Consider the following 16,024-nt stretch of genomic DNA (forward strand, 5'->3'; position numbering starts at 1 on the left):
GCCCCACCGGGCCTTCACGATTGACTGCCGACGTTATCTGCCCGAGGGAGTTATCCAACTGGCACCTCCGTCGCGACGTTACCTGAATGCTCATCTGGGGCCCGCTAATCGTTAGCTGTCTTATCGGCTGCTATCTGAATAAGTATATCGGACAATTTTTTTTTTCTTGGGTCACTATATCTATTTTGCCAATTGGATTGATCCCCTCTACAAGACACGGAACCCCACTAATCTACCGACGGAAACGCACGAGGGGTCTAAAAATAGACCTCCATCCTATGCTATCTTGCTACCGATAGCCATCTACCCGGCCAGCTGTCTGGATCGCCGTGACCCCAACCAACCTCTACTCACTGGACCCTTATTGATCACTCGATTAAGCATGCCTCTCCTTAATGTAAATATGCCTTGTCCATTGCTGTTCTGGTTAGTGTTTATTGGCTTATTTTACTGTAGGGCCTCTAGCCCTGCTCACTATACCATATCCAACCTTTCAGTTCCACCACCCACATATGCGATGACATCACCTGGTTTCAATGATGTTTCTAGAGACAATATCTCTCTCATCATCACTCAATACCTAGGTTTACCTCAATACCTAGGTTTACCTCCACTGTATTCACATCTTACCATACCTTTGTCTGTACATTATTCCTTGAAGCTATTTTATCGCCCCCAGAAACGTCCTTTAACTCTCTGTTCTAGACGTTCTAGACGACCAATTCTCATAGCTTTTAGCCGTACCCTTATCCTACTCCTCCTCTGTTCCTCTGGTGATGTAGAGGTGAATCCAGGCCCTGCAGTACCTAGCTCCACTCCTATTCCCCAGGCGCTCTCTTTTGATAACTTCTGTAACCGTAATAGCCTTGGTTTCATGCATGTTAACATTAGAAGCCTCCTCCCTAAGTTTGTTTTGTTCACTGCTTTAGCACACTCTGCCAACCCGGATGTTTTAGCCGTGTCTGAATCCTGGCTTAGAAAGACCACCAAAAATTCTGACATTTTTATCCCCAACTACAAGATTTTCAGACAAGATAGAACGGCCAAAGGGGGCGGTGTTGCAATCTACTGCAAAGATTGCCTGCAGAGTTCTGTTTTACTATCCAGGTCTGTTCCCAAACAATTTGAACTTCTACTTTTAAAAATCCACCTCTCTAAAAACAAGTCTCTCACCGTTGCCGCCTGCTATAGACCACCCTCTGCCCCCAGCTGTGCTCTGGACACCATATGTGAACTGATTGCCCCCCATCTATCTTTAGAGCTCGTGCTGCTAGGCGACCTAAATTGGAACATGCTTAACACCCCAGCCATCCTACAATCTAAGCTTGATGCCCTCAATCTCACACAAATTATCAATGAACCTACCAGGTACCACCCCAATTCCGTAAACACGGGCACCCTCATAGATATCATCCTAACTAACTTGCCCTCCAAATACACCTCTGCTGTTTTCAACTAAGATCTCAGCGATCACTGCCTCATTGCCTGCATCCGTAATGGGTCAGCGGTCAAACGACCTCCACTCATCACTGTCAAACGCTCCCTGAAACACTTCAGCGTGCAGGCCTTTCTGATCGACCTGGCCGAGGTATCCTGGAAGGATATTGATCTCATCCCGTCAGTAGAGGATGCCTGGATATTTAAAAAAAATGCCTTCCTCACCATCTTGAATAAGCATGCCCCATTCAAGAAATTTAGAACCAGGAACAGATATAGCCCTTGGTTCTCTCCTGACCTGACTGCCCTTAACCAACAGAAAAACATTCTATGGCGTTCTGCATTAGCATCGAACAGCCCCCGTGATATGCAACTTTTCAGGGAAGCTAGAAACCAATATACACAGGCAGTTAGAAAAGCCAAGGCTAGCTTTTTCAAGCAGAAATTTGTTCCTGCAACACAAATTCAAAAAAGTTCTGGGACACTGTAAAGTCCATGGAGAATAAGAACACCTCCTCCCAGCTTCCAACTGCACTGAAGATAGGAAACACTGTCACCACCGACAAATCCACTATAATTGAGAATTTCAATAAGCATTTTTCTACGACTGGCCATGCTTTCCACCTGGCTACCCCTACCCCGGTCAACAGCACTGCCCTCCCCTCTGCTACTCGCCCAAGCCTTCCCCATTTCTCTTTCTCCCAAATACAGTCAGCTGATGTTCTGAAAGAGCTGCAAAATCTGGACCCTTACAAATCAGCCGGGCTAGATAATCTGGACCCTTTCTTTCTAAAACTATCTGCTGAAATTGTTGCCACCCCTATTACTAGCCTTTTCAACCTCTCTTTCGTGTCGTCTGAGATTCCCAAAGATTGGAAAGCAGCTACAGTTATCCCCCTCTTCAAAGGGGGGACACTCTTGACCCTAACAGCTACAGACCTATATCTATCCTACTCTGCCTTTCTAAGGTCTTCGAAAGCCAAGTCAACAAACAGATTACCGACCATTTCGAATCCCACCATACCTTCTCCGCTATGCAATCTGGTTTCAGAGCTGGTCATGGGTGCACCTCAGCCACGCTCAAGGTCATAAACGATATCTTAACCGCCATCGATAGGAAACAATACTGTGCAGCCGTATTCATTGACCTGGCCAAGGCTTTTGACTCTGTCAATCACCACATCCTCATCGGAAGACTCGACAGCCTTGGTTTCTCTAATGATTGCCTCGCCTGGTTCACCAACTACTTCTCTGATCGAGTTCAGTGTGTCAAATCGGAGGGTCTGTTGTCCGGGCCTCTGGCAGTCTCTATGGGGGTGCCACAGGGTTCAATTCTTGGACCGACTCTCTTCTCTGTATACATCAATGATGTCGCTCTAGCTGCTGGTGATTCTCTGATCCATCTCTACACAGACGACACTATTCTGTATACTTCTGGCCCTTCTTTTGACACTGTGTTAACAACCCTCCAGACGAGCTTCAATGCCATACAACTCTCCTTCCGTGGCCTCCATTTGCTCTTAAATACAAGTAAAACTAAATGCATGCTCTTCAACCGATCGCTGCCTGCACCTGCCCGCCTGTCCAACATCACTACTCTGGACGGCTCTGACTTAGAATATGTGGACAACTACAAATACCTAGTTGTCTCGTTAGACTGTAAACTCTCCTTCCAGACTCACATCAAACATCTCCAATCCAAAGTTAAATCTAGAATTGGCTTCCTATTCCGCAACAAAGCATCCTTCACTCATGCTGCCAAACATACCCTTGTAAAACTGACCATCCTACCAATCCTCGACTTCGGTGATGTCATTTACAAAATAGCCTCCAAAACCCTACTCAATAAATTGGATGCAGTCTATCACAGTGCCATCCGTTTTGTCACCAAAGCCCCATATACTACCCACCACTGCGACCTGTACACTCTCGTTGGCTGGCCCTCGCTTCATACTCGTCGCCAAACCCACTGGCTCCAGGTCATCTACAAGACCCTGCTAGGTAAAGTCCCCCCTTATCTCAGCTCGCTGGTCACCATAGCAGCACCTACCTGTAGCACGCGCTCCAGCAGGTATATCTCTCTGGTCACCCCCAAAACCAATTCTTCCGCCTCTCCTTCCAGTTCTCTGCTGCCAATGACTGGAGCAAACTACAAAAATCTCTGAAACTGGAAACACTTATCTCCCTCACTAGCTTTATTAAGCACCAGCTGTCAGAGCAGCTCATAGATTACTGCACCTGTACATAGCCCATCTATAATTTAGCCCAAACAACTACCTCTTTACCTACTGTATTTATTTATTTATTTTGCTCCTTTGCACCCCATTTTTTCTATCTCTACTTTTTCTATCTCTACTATCTCTACTTTTTTTTTTTTTACTTGCTATATTGTATTTACTTCGCCACCATGGCCTTTTTATATTTTTATTTATTTATATATATTTTGTTTGCCTTCACCTCCCTTATCTCACCTCACTTGCTCATATTGTATATAGACTTATTTTTCACTGTATTATTGACTGTATGTTTGTTTTACTCCATGTGTAACTATGTGTTGTTGTATGTGTCGAACTGCTTTGCTTTATCTTGGCCAGGTCGCAATTGTAAATGAGAACGTGTTCTCAATTTGCCTACCTGGTTAAATAAAGGTGAAATAAATAAATAAAATAAATAAAATTAATAGAAAAAAAATCCATACAATTAGCTTTGGTTAGAGGATTAGGAGGAGACAAACAAAAGCATATGCTTAAAGTACTTTGCTTCCTCTTTCAAAATATGATTTGGTGAATCATGGGTGACTTCATTTTTAACAAGTTTCAGTAAATTATTTTTAGCATTTCTACGTAGAAGATTAAAAAAAATATTTGGTGCATTTTTCTCTATATTCCCTCCAGTTTCCTTTATTTTTTAATAATATATTCTACTTGATCTTTCTTGAATAAGTTCCTCCACCCCCCCACCACTAACTTAATCTGAACCTCTATGGTACAGTTTTTATTGCTACAGTGTCTGTCTGTTCTGTCAGAACTTCTATTTTCTTTGTTAATATGGACTCTTTTTACCTAAATTGCTTTTGTTTTAGAGCTGAGTCCTGAATTGCATGCCCTCTAAAGGCACATTTAAAAGTGTCCCATACAATGGGATCTGCTGTACCTACGTTATGTCGGAAAAATTCAGTTATAAATTCCTCTGTCATAGTTTAAAGAAAGTTATCATTCAATAGGCTTTGTGTACCATAGTGATTGAGTGTCCATTAAGCTGTACCATGATATTTGCATTGTTACTAAGTAACCCTCCAATTGTTCTCCACTATTCCACCCGCTAAAGCCCCTCCCCATCCCAAGTTGGGTTGTCATCCCAGTGACCCGCAGGCCATTCCCACAGATCTCTTTCTAATGGGGTTCAAGAGGGCTCCATCCTGGCCAATTGATCCTCAAACATCCCCTTCACAATGACAGCTTCTCTAGCTTTTTGACTGAATGTTGCTAAAATAAAATTAGCTGCCATTCATTACAGTAAGACACTATAGACATATGCCTCTAGAAGTGGGGTTAGTCGCTGGTTAATTGACGAGATGATGTGATGTGTGGTCTTAAACAGCAGTCAGAAAAAAGTGTACAACCCCGCTAATCCTGCAACTGTGTCGCGAATGGATCTGAAATATGTATGAAGTACAAGTTAAACACAACTCGTCAGGACTAAGTTCTTTAAAAATGATTCTACATCTGCAGAGGTGCGCTATAGTGAAGTGAACATAACATGGCCGACTACAAGAAAACGATCCCATGCAGGCTCTGGGTGGCCCTTCAACATAGATCAAAGCTAAAGCGAAATGAGACGTTACTCATGTGTATTTGGCCACAGAAGCTCTCTCTATGCAGAAAGCATTCATCTTCCTTCTAACGAGGTATGATGAGGGATCGCCGTCTCTGACTAAAGGGGTCGTCTCATGTTTCAGTCAGATCCCAGCTCTGTCTGGATCATTTACGGGTGTTTCAGAAATGGCACCATATTCCCTGTAGTGCGCACTACTTTTGACCAGAGCCCTATGGACCCTGTTCAAAAGTAGTGCACTATATAGGGGAATAGGGAGCCATTTGGGACGCAGATATGGTTATGACCAAAACACCTGATAACGGGATCCTTCTAACAAGCCAGGGGATGGTAATGCCCATTGTTAGTGACTGAGTGTCCATTAGGCCTTCAGATCCTGTAACGGCTGTCGCTCTCCTCATCCTCAGACGAGGAGAGGAGAGAAGGATCATCAGACCAAAATGCAGCTTCAGGGAAATAAGCCATCTTTATTATAAATACAACGATGGCAACACGAAACACAAAACACTTTCAAATTTACAAAAACAAGAAAACGACGTTGACGAAACCTGAACATAAACTTACATAACTACACGTAAACTCACGGACAGGAAACAGACGACATCGAAACGAAAACGAACAACCAAACAGTCCCGTATGGTATCGACACGACACAGGAGACAATCACCCACAAACAAACAGTGAGAACGCCCTACCTAAATATGACTCTTAATTAGAGGAAAATGCAAACCACCTGCCTCTAATCAAGAGCCATACCAGGCAACCCAAAACCAACATAGAAACAGATAACATAGACTGCCCACCCAAAACACATGCCCTGACCATAAACACATAAAAAACAACATAAAACAGGTCAGGACCGTTACAGATCCCCTCTACAACCTGAGGGAATAGGCCCTGGTGTGCTTTCATTTTGTGCTACCTTGTCATTAAGGTACTGCTGAATGTCAATGCTGAGGGGACATCATCCAGCATTAACGACTGATTACTCAGGGTGTCAAGGACGAGTTCTGAATGCTATGGAGTTTAAGCATTGTGTGCAACCTCACAGCTTAGGTCCATGAAAGTTGTTAATGGTTGATGAGTAGTTTTAGTGGGTGAAGGCTGTTGAGAATGTTGGGAACAAAAATATAAACGCAACATGAAACAATTTCAAAGATTTTACTGAGGTACAGTTCATAAGGAAATCAGTCAATTGAAATTGAATTTATGGATTTCACATGACTGGGAATTCAGATATGCATCTGTTGGTCACAGATACCTAAAAAAAAAGGTAGGGGCGTGGATCATAAAACCAGTCAGTATTTGGTGTGACCACCATTTGCCTCATGCAGCGCGACTCATCTCCTTTGCAGAGTTGTTCAGGCTGTTAATTGTGGCCTGTGGAATGTTGTCCCACTCCTCTTCAATGGCTGTGCAAAATTGCTGGATATTGGCGAGAAATGGAACACGCTGTTGATCCAGAGAATTCCAAACACGCTCAATGTCTGGTGATGGAAGAACTGGGACATTTTCAGCTTCAAGGAATTGTATACAGATCTATGCGACATGGGGCCGTGCATTATCATGCTGAAACATGAGGTGATGGCAGAGGATGAATGGCACGACAAAGGGCCTCAGGATATCGTCACGGTATATCTGTGCATTCAAATTGCCATTGATAAAATGCAACTGTGTTCGTTGTCCGTAGCTTGTGAGGCCGGTTGGACGTACTGCCAAAATTCTCTAAAAAGACATTGGAGGCGGCTTATGCTAGAGAAATGTACATTGAATTATCTGCCAATAGCTCTGGTGGACAATCCTGCAGTCAGCATGCCAATTGCACGTTCCATCAAAACTTGAGACATCTGTGGCATCGTGTTGTGTACTACAACTGCACATTTTAGAGTGGCCTTTTATTGTCCCCAACACAAGGTGCACCTGTGTGATGATCATGCTGTTTATTCAGCTTCTTGATATACCACACCTGTCAAGTGGATGGATTATCTTGGCAAAGGAGAAATGCTCACTATCAGGGATGTAAACAAATTTGTGCACAAATTTTGAGAGAAATAAGCTTTTTGTGCGTATGGACAATTTCTGGGATGTTCTATTTCAGCTCATGAAATATGGGACCAACACTTTATGTGTTGCATTTATATTTTTGTTCAGTGTATATACATAGAGAGCATAGAAGGTGGAGGCCATGGTAAGTGGTTAAAAACTGTGGTCAGACATGAGAAACTATATCAATTAGAGCTGTATTTATGAATGCAAATGGAATGCTTTTGATAAACCTTTAAGGATTTCTCTAAAACAAGGAGGTTTTTAGATTACCATTGTGCAATGTGTAATGTGTACTAAATCGGAAAACAAGTCAGAGCCTAGCACAAAGCTTCAAGATTCAAAGCAGTGCACCAAAATACATATCTCACATTGCAAGAGAGGCTGGCGGTTTTGAGACGAGTTTCACAGCTCCCTGTCCAGTATCCATATTGACCAACGCACTCACAGAATAGCTGTGAGTTAGAGCAGAGCGGAGAAGCATGGTAAAATGGTGTCAGCGGTGGGATCTCCTGACAGCAATCCAATGTGATTTACAATATTGACAAGTGGGAAAGCTTTAATTCCAACGGTAAATGGAATTCGACCCAATTGTTGTTTGGAGATTGTGGTTCGGTTGAAAGAACGTTGTGTAAATGGCAGTCCTTGACCTTTTGTGGGAGTGAGGGTCAAAGCAAACAGGCTCTTCATGTGTGTGTGTGTGTGTGTGCACGCGTGTGTGATGACATGGACTCACCAGCACACGGTCTCCCACTCGAAGGTCCTTATCCCCGCCTTTCTTGACCGAGCCACTGTCGGACATGTTGGAACCTGACTCGTTACCCGTCTTCACAGAGCTGTTGAGCATGCCCTCCCTGAGTGGCATAACCACACGCTGACCAGCAGGCGAAGTGCCATTGCCGCCATGGAGTGTCAGGTTCTGAGCTGTCAGCGAATCAGTGGAGTGGACTTCGCTTCCGTCGCCCACCGGTTGCCGGGTGAGCTTGGAGGGGCGCGTGAAGATGCCCTGGTGGGGCTGGCACTCAAAGTAGCGCACGCCGCCCACAGAGCCGTCATTTTTCCCCAACAGGTCATTGAGGACCACCCCAGCCCACTGTCCTGGGGCGAACTGGGTCTCACCCAGGTAGGCAATGACGCCCGGTTTGACCCCGTTGACCCAGACATGTTCGCCAACCACGTAGTCCCCAAGGACGTCGTCTCCCACCTCAGATGTTTTGGAGCTTGACTTGTCTGAGGCATTGCTGCTGGGGAGTGGGGAGGTCTGCTTGTGTGGGGAGTCTGTGGAGGTAGAAAGAGAGATTATGGAATTCCTATTTACATTCATTTCAATGGTAGAGACCACATAATTCCTATATTCATTCAAAATGGCCATGGATCTACAGTATGGGCTTTGATTACAATGCTGTAGAGCAGTGCAGAAGTGGGGAGAGAAAAGGCGATACATACAGGTCTACAAACAAATAATGTGAAAAATAATAAACAAAACAATGTAGCTAGTCTAGAGGATCAATATTTGTGTTGTATGCAGGTTACTGTCCAGTATTCTCATGCATGCAACGTAAACTGCTGAAATAAGGAATTCAGGCATTATAAACACAATGGAACATAACTACATCTTGTCATTATTCACCTTAATCCTCAACATACTTCTACACATTTTGTTAACGCCAAATATATTTGTTCAAGCCAAACTTGAAGTTGAAACCATTCTCAGTCTGAAATAGTCACTTTTCCACTATCTATTTATCCAATTTCGTCACAACACATCACAAAACGGATCGGCGAAGAATCGTCCGTGCTGCATCCAACACAACAGTGGAGTTTATGCGAGGTTAGGCATTGCTCTACTTCCTATTGAAAACTGGGTCAGTGAGATTGTCCCTAATGCACTGATGATTAACGTTGTGATGCTGCACCACAGATGCGGTGCTTTGCTGTTTGGCACATGCTGTTTAGATGAGCACTATCCATTCTGGTGAAAGACACTGGAGCTGTTAACTGTAGCAGGGCGCAGATAGCATGTGATCTGCTGCGCTGGCTGCACTATAATGCGTGTGTGTGTGTGTGTGCGTGCGTGCGTGCGTGCGTGAGTACAGTTGGTGCCAGGACTGTCTCTCTGACACCCCAGGAGTGGGGGAGGGGGCCCAATGCCTGCTTTTATGCCTCAATTGCTCCCATATGTTGTGAGACTGATAGACATGGTTGCAAAATGGGTACTACAGTGAACAAAATAATGTGGTTTTTAGTTTTACCAATAGGCGTGATAATTGAGTTTTTAAACTTAATGGGGTCTTACAATGGCATTTATGTAGGTATGTTCTCCTGCAGGAATGTAACATGTACCACTTAGAAACATTTTGTTTTGTACCACATCGGGTTCTACGATATGGGCAAAAAATCGAATTGTGATTTATTTGACCAAATATTGCGATTTGACCTATGATATAGATCAAAACACTTGGGTGAACTGTTGGAATGATTGAAATAGAATGATTTATGTTAATAAGCAAAGTGGAAAGGAGCATCATTCTTGTTTGAAACAATCTGTTGACTGCATTTGACCTAACAGAATAGCATGCAAAGTTATAGTGAATCTAACAGCGAGGAGGAGGAACTGTGCTGCTTGATTGACAGGGGGCGGCGGGGCTCGGGTGTGTGGGAAGCAGCCGCAAGAGAAGAGGGAGAGAGACGACAAACAGAGTAAACTATAAAAATGGACATTACACACGGCTTAGTGGCGTGTGGATATTGGATATTGGACTGAAATATTGCACATGTCAATATTGCGATTACTGGACTGAAACCCTGCCTACATAATTTTGGCCAGGACCCTATTTAGTTTACTATTTACTATTTAGGGAATAGGGTGCCATTTGGGATGCAATGCCTGTTTCTGGCCATGACTAATGTATATTTGTACAGGCTTATTAATTCTCAACTTCCACTATATTTGGGCCTGTTATAGAAAAGGTCATAGCATACAATTTTCAGTTGCTAGTGTCATTTAAATAATATTTTAACCCCAAATACTGTGATTTATGAGACGATGAACGGCACTTGTACCCTTCTGATTTCAAGTAACTATACTGAACCAAAATATAAAGGCAACATGTAAATTGTCGTCCCTGTCACGACTTCTGCCGAAGTCGTTGCCTCTCCTTGTTCGGGCGGTGTTCGGCGGTCGACGTCACCGGTCTTCTAGCCATCATCGATCCATTTTTCATTTTCCATTGGTTTTGTCTTGTCTTCCCACACACCTGTTTTCAATCACATCCATTACCTATTGTGTATTTAACCCTCTGTTTCCCGTCATGTCTTTGTCAGAGATTGTTATTTGTCAAGTGTTGAGTTTATTGTGTATAGGTGTGCGACGGGTCATCGTACCCATATTTGTTTTATATTGTCCTATGAGTGTTATGGAGCAGATTACTGGGACTATAATTATAAAACTCCATTCTACACTCTATTTGACTCTCCTGCGCCTGACTTCCCTGCCACTTATACACGCAACTGTGACAGTCCCACTGTTTCATGAGCTGAAATAAAAGATCCCAGAAATGTTCCATACTCACAAAAACCTTATGTCTCTCAAATTTTGTTTATGTCCTTGTTAGTGAGCATTTCTCCTTTGCCAAGAAACCCATCCACCTGACAGGTGTGGTATTTCAAGAAGCTGATTAAAAAGCATGATCATTACACAGGTGCACCTTGTGCTGGGGACAATAAAAAGGCCACTATAAAATGTGCAGTTTTGTCACACAGCACAATGCCACAGATGTCTCAAGGTTTGCTGACTGCAGTAATGTCCACCAGAGCTGTTGCCAGATAATGTTATGTAAATTTCTCTACCATAAGCCGCCTCCAACTTTGTTTTAGATAATTTCTCAGTGACACTGGCCTCACAACCGCAGACCATGTGTAACCACGCCAGCCCAGGACCTCCACATCACGTTTCTTCATCTGCGGGATAGTCTGATACCCGGATTGCAGATGAAACTGTGGGTTTGCACAACCAAATAATTTCTGCACACTGTCAGAAACCGTCTCAGGGAAGCTCATCTGCGTGCTCGTCGTCCTCACCAGGGTCTTGATCTGACTTCAGTTCGGCAACATAACCGACTTCAGTGGGCAAATGCTCACCTTCGTTGGCCACTGGCACGCTGGAAAGGCGCGTTCTTCACAGACGGATCCCGATTTCAACTGTACAGGGCAGATAGCAGACAGCATGTATGGCGTTGTGTGAGTGAGCGGTTTGCTCACCCACAGGACGTTCTGAACAGTGTGCCCCATGGTGGCAATGGGGTTATGGTATGGGCAGGCATAAGCTACAGACAAGAAACACAATTACATTTTATCAATGGAAATTTGAATGCACAGAGATAACGTGATGACATCCTGAGGTCCATTGTCGTGTCATTCATCCGCCGCCATCACCTCATGTTTCAGCATGATAATGCACGGCCCAATGTCACAAGGATCTGTATAGAATTCCTGGTAGCTGAAAATGTCCCAGCTATTCCATGGCCTGCATACTCACCAGACATGTCACCCATTGAGCATGTTTGGGATGCTCTGGATTGACATGTATGACAGCGTGTTCCAGTTCCCACCAATATCCAGCAACTTCGCACAGCCATTGAAGAGGGGGACAACATTCCACAGGCCACAATCAACTCTATGTTAAGAAAATGTGTCACACTGCATGAGGCAAATGGTGGTCACACCAGATAGTGACTGGTTTTCTGATCCAGTTTTTGACCAACAGATGCATATCTGTATTCCCAGTCATGTGAAATCCATAGATTATGGCCAAATTAATTTATTTCAATTGACTGATTTCCTTAAATGAACTGTGACTCAGTAAAATCTTTGAAATTGTTGCATGTTGCGTTTATATTTTCGTTCAGTGTATAATCTATAGATACAAAAAGATATACCTCGTACAAATATGATTTTTTTTAACCAAACAAAGCTTTACACATCTCCCTATGACGACAATGTCCCTGTGAGGTCATGTGTGTGTGTGTGCAATGTCAGGAAGGTGTGCTTGTGTAGGTAATGTATATACTATGCAGTATTTTTGTGCTGGTGTTATGTGTGAGGTAATGCAGTATCTGCAGTAGCAGTGTGTGTGTGTGTGTTGTTTGTGTGTGTGTGTGCACACTCCTGCTTGTGCATGCATGTGTGTGTAACATGTGTGAGCTTTGTCAACAGCATGGCCCTGGGCCAACACAGAGAAGACCCCTACCCACCCCTTACCCAAGTCCCAGCCAGTCAAACAAGCGTGCACCCAAAAGACTGATGCAGTGCTAGTCCAAGTGGCTGGGTTGCCGTGGCAACGGAAGATCGATGGGGAAATGAGGCAGGCAGCAGGAAGAGCAAGAACAGAGGCCTCACTTTCACTATTGTGCCTGGCTACCTCCCACAACCATCTGAATCCCACTATTCACCAGCCCCACACAATGACCCCACCACAACTCCTTAGAACACCCCCTCCCTCCCCCTCACACTCCCTCTTCTCTCTCTCTCCGCCTCTCTCTTTTCCTCTCTTTCTCTCTCTCTGAGAACCAAACTCTTTCAGACTTAAGTCCAATAATGTAAAATAAGTTGAAAATAACTTTGGATTCCCTAATAATATACTGATGTTATTTCCTAATTCAAATAAGACACGTGGGGGCCTCCCGGGTGGCGCAGTGGTCTGTGCCACCAGAGATTCTAGGTTCGAGCCCAGGCTCTGTCGCAGCTGGCCGCGACCGGGAGGTCCATGGGGCGACGCACAATTGGCCCAGCGTCGTTCCGGTTAGGGAGGGTTTGGCCGGCAGGGATATCCTTGTCTCATCACGCACTAGCGACTCCTGTAGCGGGCCGGGCGCAGTGCACGCTGACCAGGTCGCCAGGTGTACGGTGTTTCCTCTGACACATTGGTGCGGCTGGCTTCCGGGTTGGATATGCGTTGTGTCAAGCAGTGGGGCTAGGTTGGGTTGTGTTTCGGAGGACGCATAGCTCTCGAACTTCGCCTCTCCCGAGTCCGTACGGGAGTTGCAGCGATGAGACAAGACTGTAACTAATTGGATACCACGAAATTGGGGAGGAAAAAAAGGGGTAAAATAAAAATAATGAAACAAAATAAAAATAAGACACGTGTAGCATTCACTGTTGTGAGGCTGTCACTTCAGATTTCAGGGACAGTCCAAAGGGCAACAGAAGAAGATACTAGAACTAGGACTAGGCCTTTAGGGGCGACTCATTCTTAAACACTTTTGTCTCTGCAATGATGCTTTGTTTCTCGACAGTCCACAAGGACGTGACCTCTAAAGTCAGAACTTTTGGAAGCAGCTATGAGGTAATACAATGTAATTTTGTCTGAGATTGACAGAAACATTGTAGCAGGTCATTCCAATTTAAATTAGTCAATTTAATTCTCAAGCCAATCTTTCCAAATTTTTCTCTACGAGAAAAAAATATAATTTGAATTTCAGTCTATTTCCTGAATTGACTGAATTTAAATTGAATTTACCACGCCCCTGATTTTTTTGTCCATAATATGTTGGTGCACCATCATATCCAATCACAACGGATTTCTAAATGGAAAAAGTTGCCTTTTGGTATTGAAATCCAAGGAGGATGAACATAGGGACAACAACAGGATATTATCTAGGCCTACTTTCTTATTGTAAAATCTATTGGAACTCAATAAATGGAAGACCATGTACTGTATTATATCACCATTCAATGACAGAAAACCCAGCAATGGTCTTGAACTAAAAGGATAAAAAGAGCAGGGCTTTTAGTACACAAATGGAAATGTGCTGACCAAACAGCTATTCACTCAATGGCCCTATAGCCCTAACCTGATTCAGTGGGTGTGCACTACGGGCAGGCGGTTGATGAACACTGTGGGAAATGCTGACAGTCAATTAGTAGGATTAGCTAAATAACTCTGACTACAATCTGAAATGACACTAATCTAGAAAATAATTATAAAGGCTATGTTTGGAATTTTTTTGCAGGGGGGACCATGGTTCCAGATGTTCGAAACAGTTTTAAAGATCATTCAATGACATTGCTGCCTATGACGCATGTTATAATGGAATGTAGCAGTTATAAAGGTATATGAACGTATACATAGGTTAATTTTGGAGATTTTTGCAGTGGGGCCATAGTTCCAGATGTTCAAAACTGTCTTAAAGATAATTTGGTGACATTGCTGTCTATGACAGATGTTATAATGTATTATGTAGCTGTTGTAGATGTTATAATGTTTAATGTAGCTGTTGTTGATGTTATAATGTCTTATGTAGGCTTATGAATGTGTGCGTACGGGGACCTCCTAGAAAAGCGCTGCCTTGACATTAAATAACTAAGATTATATCAAATCTAATTTTATTTGTCACATGCTTTGTAAACAACAAGTACAGACTAACAGTGAAATGCTAACATACAGGTACTTCCCAACAATGTAGAAAGAAATCAAATATAGAAATATTACAAAAGTTTAAAAAACAATAATAAAAGTAATAATAAATACACGATGAGTAATGATAACATGGCTAGATACACGGGGTACCAGTACTGAGTTAATTTTTAATTTTTTTTATTTTTACCGTTATTTTACCAGGTAAGTTGACTGAGAACACGTTCTCATTTGCAGCAAAGACCTGGGGAATAGTTACAGGGGAGAGGAGGGGGATAAATGAGCCAATTGTAAACTGGGGATTATTAGGTGACCGTGATGGTTAGAGGGCCAGATTGGGAATTTAGCCAGGACACCAGGGTTAACACCCCTACTCTTACGATAAGTGCCTTGGGATCTTTAATGACCTCAGAGAGTCAGGACACCCGTTTAACGTCCCATCCGAAAGACGGCACCCTACACAGGGCAGTGTCCCCAATCACTGCCCTGGGGCATTGGGATATTTTTTAGACCAGAGGAAAGAGTGCCTCCTACTGGCCCTCCAACACCACTTCCAGCAGCATCTGGTCTCCCATCCAGGGACTGACCAGGACCAACCCTGCTTAGCTTCAGAAGCAAGCCAGCAGTGGTATGCAGGGTGGTATGCTGCTGCCAATGTGCCGGGGTACGAGGTAATTGAGGTAGATATGTACATACAACTAGAGATAAAGTGACTAGACAACAGGACAGATGATAAATAGTAGCAGCAGCGTACAGTACGTGATGAGTAAAAAATAAAAAAGTTTGTGCAAAAAGGGTCAATATCTACCTATAATCCGGGTAGCTATTTGGTAAAAAATGTAACTAACTATTTAACAGTCTTACGTATTAGGGTAGAAGCTGTTCGGGATCTTATTGGTTCCATTCGTGGTGCATCGGAACTGCTTGCCGTGCGGTAGCATAGAGAACAGTCTATGACTTTGGGTGGCTGGAGTCTTTGACCATTTTTAGGACCTTCCTCTGACACCGCCTGGTAAAGAGGTCCTGGATGGCAGGGAGCTCAGCCTCAGTGATGTACTGGACCTCACTCACTACCCTCAATAGCGCCTTGCGGTTGGATGCCAAGCAGTTACCATACAAAGAGGTGATGCAGCCTGTCAAGATGGTCGCAATGGTACAGCTGTATAATTTTTGGAGGATCTGAGGGCCCATGACAAATCTTTTCAACCTCATGAGGGGGAAGAGACATTGTCGTGCCCTCTTCACAACTGTGTTGGTGTGTGTGTGGACCATGATAGATCCTTAGTGATGTGGACA

At 43.7% G+C, this 16,024-nt stretch overlaps 1 protein-coding gene across 6 annotated transcripts in view; it reads right to left on the reverse strand.

The window, feature by feature from the left end:
* Positions 1 to 16,024, reverse strand: part of clip2 (CAP-GLY domain containing linker protein 2) — a 74,023-nt gene that overhangs the window by 44,470 nt on the left and 13,529 nt on the right. For all 6 annotated transcript variants that reach the window (XM_055941823.1, XM_055941822.1, XM_055941821.1 and 3 more), the window contains exon 3: positions 8,051 to 8,592. In XM_055941823.1, coding sequence (XP_055797798.1) covers positions 8,051 to 8,592 — 542 coding nt within the window. The remainder of the gene's footprint in view (positions 1 to 8,050; positions 8,593 to 16,024) is intronic.

The sequence above is a fragment of the Salvelinus fontinalis genome, chromosome 13, assembly GCF_029448725.1.
Source record: "Salvelinus fontinalis isolate EN_2023a chromosome 13, ASM2944872v1, whole genome shotgun sequence".
NCBI classification, from domain to species: domain Eukaryota; kingdom Metazoa; phylum Chordata; class Actinopteri; order Salmoniformes; family Salmonidae; genus Salvelinus; species Salvelinus fontinalis.